The 13,969-nt window shown below is 36.8% G+C and overlaps 1 protein-coding gene across 5 annotated transcripts in view; it reads right to left on the reverse strand.

Annotated features, from left to right (window-relative positions):
- Positions 1 to 10,324, reverse strand: part of ADD1 (adducin 1 (alpha)) — a 31,995-nt gene extending 21,671 nt beyond the window's left edge. For all 5 annotated transcript variants that reach the window (XM_010081590.1, XM_010081589.1, XM_010081593.1 and 2 more), the window contains exons 1-8: positions 10,090 to 10,324; positions 8,669 to 8,831; positions 7,421 to 7,572; positions 4,266 to 4,346; positions 2,412 to 2,561; positions 1,442 to 1,585; positions 1,218 to 1,316; positions 673 to 849 (exon numbers count right to left, since the gene is read on the reverse strand). In XM_010081590.1, the coding sequence (XP_010079892.1) occupies positions 673 to 849; positions 1,218 to 1,316; positions 1,442 to 1,585; positions 2,412 to 2,561; positions 4,266 to 4,346; positions 7,421 to 7,572; positions 8,669 to 8,831; positions 10,090 to 10,284 (1,161 nt within the window). In that variant the 5' untranslated portion in view covers positions 10,285 to 10,324. The remainder of the gene's footprint in view (positions 1 to 672; positions 850 to 1,217; positions 1,317 to 1,441; positions 1,586 to 2,411; positions 2,562 to 4,265; positions 4,347 to 7,420; positions 7,573 to 8,668; positions 8,832 to 10,089) is intronic.
- Between the last annotated feature and the right edge of the window lie 3,645 nt (positions 10,325 to 13,969).

The raw sequence follows: 13,969 nt of genomic DNA on the forward strand, positions 1-13,969 counted from the left end.
ATTAATTAAATCACAAATCAGAAGACTATGTCCAATTATTACAGGCACCATAATTTTTTGTATGTTCATTACCAGTGTCTACAGTCACCACTTGGAGCCTTCTGACAGGAAAGGTATCATCTTTTTCATTAAAGCTCAATAGCAAATGTTGGCAGCTGGTCATTCATGACAGACAGGATTTTACTGAAACCATTTAATCTGAAGACTTTTATTTATTTTAAGTCTGTCTTTTGAGCTCTTCTAGGTTCTATTAGAGTCTTACAAAATCAAAGCATGCTGGACTCTGCACCTGACAAAACATTAACGCTGTTTTACACATTTTGGAACAGGATGGGAACAGAGGGGAGGACACAGATTAAGGAGCAGGAGGCACCACAGCACTGTCATTTGGAAGTGCCAAATCAGGCAAGGATCCCCTCTGATCTCACAGATAACTACCAGATTATGAATACAGAAGTAAATCTCCCATCTGCATGAAGGACACCTAAAGAATTCTGTGACGCTTTTCATGCCGTCTCTTCCTCTAAGGGTCCTTAATCTTTGGGAAAGAATAGGCTGCAGGCTGTATCCCAGCTACATGCAGCCCATTCTTCATTCATGTCCCTTATTGCAGCTTTTAAAGTATTTTATACATTATCATATGAAACAATTAGACAAAACCGTCTGCCTTACCAGATTATCGAGCATTCGCATGAGAGCTTCAAATTCCTGTTCGCCAATCTGCCATTTTGGATGGGAAACAGTACCCTCACCTGCTGGAGACTCAGGGGAACGAGACTTGGCTTTATACTTTCCAGGATCTAAAAGTACTAAATTGTCAGGTCCACCTGCACTGGCCAGGGTACGTACCTTAAAAACAATAAAGTCACCTTTTAGTTTCTTGGGAGGGAAAACTCCAAAAACAACAAAAAAATTTACATCAGCAAAACAGAAGAGACCTACTTCATGTTAAAGCTAAATAAATTAACACACTTGTACATAAAAGTTGTCTTAAGACTTGGAAAAGATCTGTTTTAATAGGCAGCATATATCAAATCGATGGCTCCAATTCAATATATGAATATTGTCGGTTAAGCCAATGTTTTGGATGTCCTTGCATAATATAATGATTTCACAGATAACCATGTTAGTTTAGATCAAGAATTTAACCAGTGCAACTATTGATCTGTTTGAAGGTTAATATAGCAGACTGTATTATAAGATACTAAAATTCTTACTTGAATCTCACAGGCAAGCACTAGATTATGAATATAGTAGAAAGCCTCCTCAACAGTCTCTCCAACTGATACTAAGCCATGGTTTCTGAGAATAAGGACCTAGAAAGACATTGCAAAGAAAGTCAACATCAGTAGGGGAAGTGTTGTTTGCTCTTGATCTAGGAACATACCTCCTCCCACCCTCATGCACATACTTTTCTTTCATTCCAAATTTAAATACTGACCTTGCTTTTAGGCCCCAAATTTTTCTGAATAACCACCTTTTCTTCATCATCCACTAAAATACCATGGTAGTCATGATAAGCTATTTCCCCCAGAGAAAGTGCTTCAGGTGAAATTGGTAAGAGACCACACTTCATTGCAGAAACCTGAGAAATATTAAAACAACTAACTTAATTTCTTGAAAAACAGGAGAAAAAACCTGAAATATCATAATGACAAAATTATAATTAAAAAATACTATATATTATATATATGTGTCTGTGTACAGGCACATACATAGTGGTCTTATACTCCATCCCTAAAGCCTCTATTTTTCACAACTTTTGTATTGGATACAAAAATCACGTTGATCTTGGGTCTGACTCAGTATGGCTGGTTTTGTTTGACATCAACACCAATATGAAAAGACTCAGAAAGGAAAAAAAAGAACATAAACCCCAAATCAACTGCATCCTTCATTCCCTTCACTCACACAGAATCACAGAATGTTAGAGATTGGAAGGGACCTCGAAAGATCATCTAGTCCAATCCCCCTGCCAGAGCAGGAACACTCCACTTAGTGATTTTTATTTTATTTTTTTTCCTCCAAAAAGAAGAAATTTAGTGACAAATTTTGACACCGGTAATTCCACAGCATGGCAGGTAAAATTAAGGAATATCTTTAAGGACTACTCTACTATTCACAGCATTAGGAATCTGATCATTTATCCATAAAATGGTTGTATCATTGCTGTTAATCAGTTAAAAAAATATGTATTTTCCAATTCTAGGGCTCAATGCACTGTTTGACCACTCATGTAACAACCGAATAAGGAGGATCTGATTGATTCAAACAGAACCACATATTTGAAGGCAGACTTAAAGGTTTTGTGCCCTTTAGAAAGGAAGCAAATTATAAGAGGGACCCACCTATTTTCCAGCTGCATGGGGTGGCGGGAACAGGACAGATAACAAACTAAAAAGTCTACTTACCGCTGCCCCTGCTGGAGTATGAATATGAACAATGCATTTAACATCAGGTCGAGCTGCGTAAATTGCAGAGTGCAAAGTAAAACCAGCTTGGTTTACTCCCAAGTTAGTGCTTCCACGATCAATTACATCTCCCTGAATATTGATTTTAACCTGGGAACAAAAAGAATTAGTTTCATAAATCAATCAAGACCGCCCAAAATCTGATTTAATTCAGCATCTACCACTGAAGCTCTAAAACTGTATTCTTTTCAATATTTTATTTTAACAAGTGTCAAAATGTGCACTGTAAGGCTGCAGGTAGGTGACCAAGGCCCCAGCTTGAGATTAAGTTAAGCTAACTGAAGAGGACATCAGGAACTACTGGATATGACATGAGAAATCGCTGCATGTAACAGGTAACGGTGCAAGAAGCTGACAGAAGTTACAGACAGCGCTGTGACAAATGGCTGCATTTCACAGAGAGTTACGGTGCAGTTATATAAGAAACTTGCAAACTTTACAGATACCTGAAGAGGAGTATTGGGACCTTTTGGGGAGTAGGTTCTTGAAAGGCCAGCACCTAGGTAACCATACCACTGATACCGTAAGGCTGAGATTGCCCAGGTAATAATATTATAAATACCAATTTTGGATATGGATGTAGCAAAACTGGAATAAAAGGGAAAAAGTAATTATGCATGGGTTTTTTATTTGGGAGAGAACATCATCAAAAATGGAGTTTTAAAGTGGAGAAGGGGGGGACAAGTATGAGAGAAATGGAGAGGAGGGTGAGATAAAGGGCCAGTTGTGTAAGCAGGCCACTGATCAGCATGCTCATCTGGATAAGCTATGTGCCTTATCACGGTAGTCTATCTTCTTATTAAATCCTGTTGACAGCTATTTTCTGGGTGAACATGCTCTCTACTGTGTGTGTGTGTGCACACATTTCACTACCCTCATGTAACCTTCGTTCTCAAGGTGCTTACATTCCTGATATAGAGATAAAAGCTGAACATCTCAAACAAAAAACCCCTAAAAAACACAAAATACCCCCACAGCGTGGCCCTTACCCTCTTCCGAAATCTTGTAGTAACAAGAAAGGGCAGGTCTCAGTTTTCATCATTCCTTTTACAATAGCTTTTTTAATTAAAATTTTACAGATGGTTTGGTTTAGGTGGAGTTATGTATGAAGGAGCCAACTTTATAGATAGCTGAGGGGAGTATTGGGACCTTAGGGTGTCAAGAGCAACACAAGTTTGAAATGTTACTACTCTGCACATACTTACCTCACCTCTCTGCTAGAGGTTACTTACCTTACAGTGGTCAGGTGGAAAGAATAGTGTGAATGTTTCTATTTTGTTTCAGCACAAGAGAGTCAATCACATTAACTCAAGTTGCCTTCAGCAGCAGTGTAGGCTAGACTGAAGATAAATGCTCACAAAATGCTTCCCACTAGCTAACAGTTCGGGGAGTTGTGTCTTCAGCTGCAACCATTAGATCTCAAAAATATAATTTCTCTACACCTCAGCTGACACAATGTCTTGAAATTGTAATTGGTTTGCATCACTTCTGTCTAAAACACATACTGTTTCCCTAGACAAGCCTGACTCAACAGCCAACAGCCTTCAAGGGCATGATGTGATTACCTATCCAAATGACCTGTCTCCTCTTCACAGCTAGATCAACTGGTGGCAAACGTGTACAAAGAAATCTCTCTCAGAGATACCTCAGCTGTAGCAAAACCAACCATGCTCAATAAAACCATTCTAAACACGTAACACAGTCAAATATTCTCTAGGACAGAATTTAAATAGTGACAGATAGACAGACAGAGCTATTTAAGTTTTACAGCTGTGAAAAACAGTAATTGCTTACCAGACTAGATGCAGTAACTTCACTATAGAGGAGTCCAAAAGGTACAATGAGGAAGTGCTCCTGCTCAGAATTTACTCTGGCCTTGGATAAAACAAGAGTAAAAATTATCAAGAATATTCTATTAAAGCATACAAGGCCCAAAACCATGGAAGTTACTTTCACTTCCTGAGTATGGAACGGGCAAGTATGCCTATAACATATGCAATATGACTGTCATGTATGCTACAACACATAATCAACATACAACACAGTTAGTTAACTCATATTAAACAAAACCAGATGGAAGATACATGCCAGAGTCCTTCAGACTGGTGGAAGGCAGTAAACCCTTAGGTTCTGTGGTAATGACAACTATATTACTGTCGATAAAAGGAATGATACTGAGAGAAGTGGTGGGAAAATAAGGTACTTTTTTTTTTAGAAGAATAAGTTTATACTCCAACTACACTTCTGCCCCAGTAAAACAGAAGGTATGAAACAGAAGTATGTGAGAAAATGCAAGAATCTGGCCCACAGATCTAAAATATCTTGATGCTGAGAAGGGTTTAATCACTGATGCTGGTGCCATGTGAGACATCTGTGAGCAGCAAAGCACACTTGTACGTTTTCTATCACGTATCCTGACCCTCACTTACACTTTTGCTCTTGTGTCTAATTCACGCAATCAGGAGTTTATAATACAAAACAAATTCTGACTTCAGAACATTCACATCTTGGAATTCATCTGTTTAAAGTTTGTACAATGAAAACTACAGGACAGCTAGATCATTTAGGTGTCTCTCCATGAAGAATTAAAAGGCTTCAAATGTTTTACTCTGAAACAATTCCCTATCTTGCTATTAGTTTACCCAGTTTTTTGTGGTTTTTTTTTAAATGTTTTTTTAAATTTTATTTATTTATGAGTTTTTAATTTCCCTGAGATGCTCCCTCATATCTTCTACTACATGCAACATTAAATACATAGATACTTTGATACAGTTCTACTGCAGGGAAAAAAAGTTTCTAAAACAGTTGATCAGTCATCCAAATGCTTCTAGTACAAATCTAGCTTCTTTTACAATCAGCTGGTAACATGCTGTAGTGTAAGAGCCTTAAACTGCACCAGTCAGTTTAAGTTAACTTGTACTTATGAATCACCAAATAGTTCACCATTATATAAGTGTAAGTGATCTAGACTATCTTTTACTTTTTTATGCAAGACGAAGAACCGGTATTATTCAAAATGCCCCAAAAGCTAATAAGAAAGCTCAAACGTAAGACAAGCAAGCAGGGCGACTCACAAGCCACCTTACTTTAGGATTAGATCCAATAAACAGCTTGTGGCCTGAAAGGAAACCAAGACCTAGTGAACTTGTGTACCTTCCGTAAACCAGTAATCTCTAATTCTGCCTGACACTGGAGGCATCCCAGTTCGCTCCACATTATTGTACTTGACATGAAAGGTCTTGATGCTCCATAGTTGTTTCTGCATCAGGACTACACCACTCTGAACAACTCCACACACAGCAGCGGTCAGTGCTTGATAAGGATCCAGAAAAGCAAAGATACTCCACCCAATTCCCTGATATGCCCAGATTGGCATACACTCTCATATCCTCAATTCCTTTCTCCTCTAACACACAGGCTTATGCCCCTCACAGAAGGCTGCTGTATCTTTTCTTTTAGGAAGTGCACTTGCAGCTTTTAACTTGAATGCAACCATCGAGTAATTATAACATCCACACACAAAAAACTGAAAACCTGGAGTCAAATTCCAGCTCTGCATGAAGGGGCAGGCATTCACCACATTCCAAAGGAGTGCCTTACTACCATGCTACTACTATATCAGCTTCTGAAGGTAAATTACATCTGTCACCTTTTAAAATGCTATTCACTGGAGGAGTTTGTAAAAGACTCCAGGTGAACTATGACTTGCGATTGCCAGTGACAAACCATTAACCAAGAGCTTTCCGGTACCACTTTGTCCTTCAAAACTGTCTAAAATACTTTCAGAATCTCATATTCCAAGAGCTTTGACTGTCTTACACCTCAACCGGTATCACCATTATCTAATCTTACCGTGCTTCCTCCCACCAAAAGAAAATAAACCCCATTACACCCCAACCACATTCCCTTGCCTTAACCACTTTCCGAGGCATGCCACTCTTCACTACATTTACCTTTTTATCTAAACGCATAAACATTCCCAGAGCTGAACTCTACACTAGAAACCCATCTTCAAACCTGCTTTTTACCGCATTAATGTCCCTTTTACAAAATCAATTCTCGTGTCATGCATGGAAAATCACGAGGCACCACCAGGCTGTTCACAAGAACCATTATGTTGGATATGTTCCCTTACTAAAGGAACTGAGTGATCTAACCAACATTGTCTTGATCCTATGCCTATCCGTATCATTTATTATCTTCATCGGTTCACAAATAATACACTTTGAAATTTCAAAAAGCAGTAATAATAAAATTACCATCTCTCATTCAGACTGCAACTAGAACTGAAAATACATAAAGGACAACCTCTACTATATAGTAAAAAAAACAATTCAGCTCTGTTAGGAAAACAATTGACTGGGTTGCACACCACAGCTGTGACTTTACTCATGAGATTCATGTAGATCATTCTTCTGGCACATAAAACCTCCTTGATTTGACCTCCTTGTCATTATTTTTATGGATGCCAGCAATTACTCAGTCACAAGGAAAATTGTTGGCACACTGCATTAAGCTAAGTAGTTTGCTCATGTTCAGAAATACTATGGCTTCTTTTTCAAAAAGGTTCATACCTTGAATTATAAAATTCAACTGAATGACTAATAAGAAGATATATTAGTACTTAGCAAGAAAATGAAGGCATGACCTTGCAGAATAATACATACAATTATTCAAAGCATTTCAGATACTAAAAGACTGCGTCTTTCAGGAATCTTAACTTCATCATAAGAACTTTAATGTACCCTCTCTTAAGACTCTATTCAGCCTACGGTAGCTGACATTCAAGCTGTTCCAGTTCTTATTCTTGAGAAGCAATGACAAATCTCTTCACTGTTATGCTGCTTTGCTCCTCTTACACACAAAGAGAAAATGACAGATGGGGGAGGGAAACAATTCTCTTGTACATTAAAACAATTGGTCCAGTTATCTGTTGATTCAATACTCACTGTTATATGATTGTAAATAAGCTGAGACCAGCCAAAGAGATCTGCTAATCTGTAGAAAGCTGCCAGTTTACATCGTAACAACTTCTCCCCTTTTTCATAAGCAATGGAATCTGATCCTCTCAGATCATTCACCGGTGTCACCATGCCAAGACCTGACAAGAGGAAGGAGTAAAAAAAGCACAAGGAGGGTTGCGTTCAACATAGTCAAAACTTAACAACATGCACTGCTATTATAGTGGTTGTACTTATTAGTTTATATCAACATATTAACCTAAGAAATGGATAGCAAAAACTTTAATTACTATAATGTCATAATTTATATTACACAAATATAATTACAGTCTCGGACAAGGTAATTTATCTTTGGTAGACTCAGCATTCATTTCCTTCCTTAATATTCATTAATGCTAGCGCATTCCTTAGCTAAATATTTTTTGTCTCTCTCAAACTAATGATTGTAAAATACAACTTAATTGTTAACAGAATAATGTAACCCCAAATATTCCACTTTTTGAGATGTATAATTTGGTATTCCTGAAAAGGAGAATTATACATCTAAAAAGATGTACACAAGTTCATTTAATTAGGAAACATTAAGTACAAGCTAGAGAGAGGAGGATTATAGTAAATAATGACAAATACTGTAGTTCTAGTTACAGTGCAATTAGAAATGTGGTTAAAAGTAACTACGATAAAGCAGAATCAGGCCATGCTAGTCTAAACTACAGATTCATTTTGGAGCAAGGCAAGGATTTATATTAACTCATCACAAAACCTGTGTGCACACGCATTTGCACATTTTGGCTTTTGTTTTCCTCCTTTGTTTTGCCTGATGGCTTTTGTCTATAGCCTCACTTCACAGAATAAAGCTGCAAATAGCAAAAATAATTAGTTTCTAAAGACTTTCACTGTTACTAGACTACTATTGTTTCATTTTCCTGCAGACGACTCATGTGCTAAACATTAGCAATATTTAAATATTTAAATTTTTTACTAGTGCTGACCTATCAGGCTTACTTTTCAGTTAAGATACCCTACTTGAAATAGTCTTTGATATAAATTACATACATGAATCACATTGCATATCACTGTAGCATTAGAAACCAATAAATTAATGTTTGCAATGTTCCTGTGAGCAGAACAGGATAACATCTGAACTTCACTGCGCTTTTCATTTAATTCACCCTGTCTTCATTTTAAGCCTTTCAAAAAAATGAATTCACCTATTATAAATTAAGGTGTACTCACTCATGTTCAACGCAGCCATTCCGCCTTGTGGTGCTGCAGGGTAGACATTTGGTACATTTGTTGTCATGAAATCTGCAATCTGCTGTAAAGCCAATAAACCTGTTGGGTTCTTCCCCTTCTTAAATTGTTCCTGAATCATAGATTCCAGTTCTTCACAAAAAGCCTAGCAACAGGACATTGCATATTGTAAAGCATGTTCAGATGAACTTCACCCTTCATATACTGCTTCTTTTTAGCACTTAGAAACATCCTATACCTCTTCTGAAAAACAGCCCAGGGCAGAATTAGTGAGTGCATAATGGTACTCATAAATGTTGCTCTCTGGAGCTCCAATGACACAAGTTACTTATTTTTTTGTAAATGGAAATTCCAGTATTCTCTCTTCAAGTAACACCAAAACCCATTGCACCTACTAATAAGCATTTCTGGAAGAAGGAGCAGGATGTACAATCAACTTGAACACAAAACATGAAAGGAAAAGTAGTAGAAGCAGAAAAGAGAAGGAAAATTATCAGTGTGGCTCACAGGGAAATAAGAGCCAAGGCAGCACCCAGGAACACAGGAAGCAATAGCCACTGAATTTTTAAAACATGTTTAAACAAGGGGTTGTTTACTTTTTCCTGTGGTTCTTTTCCTTTTTTTTTTGGTTTTGGGTTGTGTTTTTTTTAATTTAACTTTGAAAGGAAGAAAAGATTTTTTACTATTGCCGGTAGCTGCTGCTTTTGACAAGAGCATTGCAAGTTATACTGAAAGAAAAGTACTCCAATCACTGGGTGAATCTAAATAAAATGGGTTGATTTCACACGGAAAAACTGCAAACATACCACTACATCCCTATCTGTAGTGAAGTTGTGTCATGAAATGGTTTTTACCTAAAGTCACCCATCAGCTATTACAACAGGAACAAATGTTATAAGAGAAATTTTGTTTTGTGTACTTTCTCCCTGAGGGAAACATCTTTAATATTACATTTCAATCATTCATAGTTTATTATTGTGAACCCTTTCAAAAAGAGATATTAAAAAATATTTTATATGTCAGAATCATGTGGAAAAAACTCAGTACAGGACAGAACAGCGTTGTATAACCTAATCTTAGAAGAGTTACTTAATTTAAGTGTTTAAATGAATACTAAATATATGAAACAAGTTAAAAAATGTCCGACTAGGACTAGATGTTGAAGATTACACAGAGATTTCTGAAAGCAAGACTGAGGTGCTGCTTCATGACTAGACAATATAAATTCAACCAGGTAATGTGCAGAAATATTAGGCTACAATTAGGATACTTTAGAAAAAAGGCCAACTAGAAAAAAGATCAAATGGATCTAAGATACCACAAATTTCTCCAATTCCATAGGGATATTTAAAACAGAGATATTAAATTTATAACTTTAAAGTTGGAGCATTTTATTTTCTTACTGGGCTTTGAAGAATCATGGAGACTCTCTTCTTCTGTTCCATCATGTTAAAATCCTGGCGAAGGTCAGGTGCCATATTCCTCTCCCTCAAATAATCTGGATTATTTTCATCAACTCGATCAAAATACCTCTCTTTATGAGGGGCTGTCGTCGGAGGTGGTGAAGTCACCACCCCCACATCAGAATCACCATTCATAGCACTGTTTTAAGGAACCTGTGAAGAAGGGTAGAGAAGAGCAACAAATAAATCAATCAAGAACTTCATACATGTTTCTTGTTTCAGTGTTAACAGTTCAAATCTATCTAAAATTAGCATGGTTTCCCAAACACAGAAACCATGTTGATGCAATTGGGTAGCAATATTTTAGAGGAGAAAAAAGATTTAAAATACAAGATTAGAAAAGTAGACTAACATATATGCAAAGTCAAATACGCTACATACCTACATGCTACACAAAACTAATACAGGAGTCCCATTTAAACTACCTCCAGTTCTTTAAGCTGTCTACACAGCTCAATTTTCAGAGGCATGGAAGTCCTTCAAACCTTCTCATAGACAATGACAGAGAAGTTCAAGACATGTGACTAGGTCTAAACTCATTGGGGGGTTTTTTTTGGTTTTGGTTTTGCAGTGTTTTTAAACTTAAAAATTTAAAGCAGACATAATGAAAAGAATATTGCACAAATCAGAATTTAAATCATTACAGAAAATGGGATATTACATGTTTATTGATATGAAGAATCAACCCCACCAAAACACGCTCAGATTGCGAACACATTTTTGGAGACAAACTCAGAAATGCTGACTCTACAACTGCGTTTTTCACAAGTATGTTTATTTTAGGTTCATTCAAAAACATGCACATCACTACATTAGCATGTGGGTTTTAGGAAAGCACACACACACAGAGCCCACACCCACTGGCCAGGGTTCATTTCAGTTTTACATGTTGTAATCAGCAACTGCAAGCACCTATCAGAAAAGCTGAAAACTCAGTTGGTAATGCTCATACACACATCCTTTTTTCACTCACAAGAATCCCTTTGAGTAACTTTATCCCAGTTTTCTGGGCACAATATTATAATCTTCATTTCAAAATATTTTTTTAAAGATTTTTTTGAAGTCTTCCACTGACAAGCAACCAGTTCAATAAAACCACCATGGCAACACCTTTAAACTCAAACCTCTGATTCCTGATCATCTGACATATCAACTAAAATCAAGCTTTTTCAGAAAATATTTATTTTCTTTTAATATCACACATGATTAAACAAAATGTCACTAACACAAATTGAACTTCACTAAAGTGTAATAAGAATATTTAACTCCGAAAGGCTTGCCAATTCAGCAAACTCCAATTATTTACATTATAAACAAAATATGCAAGGCTGAAATCCCTTGCCATGATGACATTTAGCAACATTAAGAAAATGAGCCAAGAAAAACTAGTAGGTCTTTTCCTGGAGATGGAAGAATAAAGAGAATAAAGTAGCAGAATCTAGATCCCTGTCCCAGTAAGGCAAAACAGACTAATTTCAATAATGCTGATTCAGATTTGGGGTTCGCACAGTAAGGAGAACCCTGATTTAAACAGTCAATTTCACTATGCATCTTCAGTTTTGCAAGGATTAGTACCATCAAAATCTGCTGAAATCATCAAGTCATTGCAATTCTTTTTGCTATGTAGAAGTAAAGATTGTTTATATCTTAATTTAAGTAATGATTAATCTTTTACATGTTATAACTAGTACATTTTGATCTATGTTTCTATTTAGTATTTTTAGGTTCTTCTTAGTGACTCATCTTAAACTTTACTTGCCTGTGGATTTTAATTTCATTAGGAATTTACTTGCATATTTATTAGCCAAAACCACCTCACATGTGAATCCACACAGAAAAGGCAAGTTTACAAAAATTATTTTGAAATGCAGATTATGTTAAAATCATTGCAGTGAAGAAAGTTATCTACTGCAAGACTTCAGAACTAGCACATCTTTAATTCTTACATTAGGAAACAAGTTTCAAAACTCAACTGGTTTCTTATTACAGAATGAACAAATCACTGAACTGAGACAGCTGAACACAAGGAGCAACAGTATTTTCCTTGACTCTACAGAAGAGGATACTACCATAAAAATTTATGTTAGCACTCAAGACACTCAACTTTTAGATGCTCAGTGACTCCCACCCACAGAATTTGCTAAATAAACATACGTAGACACCTCTGCACTGTTTAAAGTATTTAATTTTAAATCAATCAGTTTAGGCTTTTAGAGTCATGGTTGGATTTTTTTTTCTTCCTTTAAAGCAAGCACATACACACATCTTTATTATTATAACTTCTTTTAATTACTAGCTTTCCTCTACCCAGGAAGAAATATAGGGTATAGGGAGAAGAAATTATGCTTTTATCTGCAATGAAAACCTTCTAACAGTGAGAAGAAATAATGCTTTTATCTGCAATGAAAACCTTCTAAGGTAGACTTGGAAAGTTTTAAAGAAGTGAAGCTGTAGCAAAGGAGCCACATCTCCTTTGGCAGCTGCTTGGAAAGTTTTAAAGAAGTGAAGTTGTAAGCAAAGGAGCCACATCTCCTTTGGCAGCTTCAGATCCTTAACACACACCCTTTAAGTTCTCTTCCTCATTGCAACCTTCAGCCTGCACCATCTGCCATTTCATACCCCAGAAATACTTTCAAAGGCCCACTACCACTTTCCACAGCCCCTCTTCTGAGCTCTATCAGCTATCCTGATGCCCCTACATACAGGTTTTTGTTGAAAAATGCCAGTATGCAAATCCAAACACATAGCTTACTCTCTTACAATGGCAGCTCACTTGGTCCAATCTATGTCTGAAATTCACCCCCCTCTGCTTATCACACGGAATCAGAGTTTAGTAACAGTGCAAGGGCAAGCCCACAAAGAAAGACAAACTGAACTGATCAAGCACTTCAGAATTTATACTGCATTCTGTTCAGTATAGCTCCAAATGTGTATTTACTTCAAAGCAAACCATGGGAAAACTATCAAATTCACACCGCAGAGAACAATGGCCCGCTCCTGCCTGCTGATGCATTCAAATTCCAGAATAAATTTAAGTGTAATGTTGCATTCTGTGTGTGTGTAGTCTTATTTAAAGAAGAGTGTACAAGCAGCTGCAAACATAATTTTGCACTTAATTACTGACACTAATTCCATCTTATTTTTAGAGTACCAAAAGCTATTTCCAAATGAATGATACACATAATTAATTTCTCTTCACCGTTTCTTACTCACACTGGAAAGAAGCTGGTCCCTAACAGCCCACACGGGCAACATTACAGTGGGATCACAGTGTCTTGCTAAAGTTGTATTGCTCCTTCACCGAAGTGCAAGATGGCATTTGAGAGGGTCCTGGGAAGCTACTACTGCTTCACCACTATGTAGTGGCAATAAATTAACAGGAAATGGGATGTTTAACATGAAGTGACCATTTTATAGCTAAGGTTAAATACCAGTTTCATAGCTCAGTTTGGAGATGCCTAAAATTAATGGCACCCCACCCTAAGGTTTAGTAATTAACTGTTTTAATGTGACTGTAGTAGTAATTGTTTATTTTAATCGATGTCAGCTACTGATGAAAAAGGTATTGATTTTTGAATTAGAAACTGATGTGTTTGACAACACTTTGCACAAGCCATTGAAATTTATTTATGAGTTTCCTCGGAAGACCTGTAGGCAGTAAGGCATGATGAACTCTCCAGTAAGAGCCTCCGTAGTACAGATACCAATAAATAAATAAAAGGAATATGAACAGTTAAGCTGAGCACACTCTGGGGAATGTCCAACAAATGGTTCGATAAACTGGAAAGCCACACCGAAAATCACAACAGGCTGCCCCGAG

This window comes from Pterocles gutturalis, unplaced genomic scaffold (genome assembly GCF_000699245.1).
Source record: "Pterocles gutturalis isolate BGI_N339 unplaced genomic scaffold, ASM69924v1 scaffold36309, whole genome shotgun sequence".
In the NCBI taxonomy this organism is placed as follows: Eukaryota; Metazoa; Chordata; class Aves; order Pterocliformes; family Pteroclidae; genus Pterocles; species Pterocles gutturalis.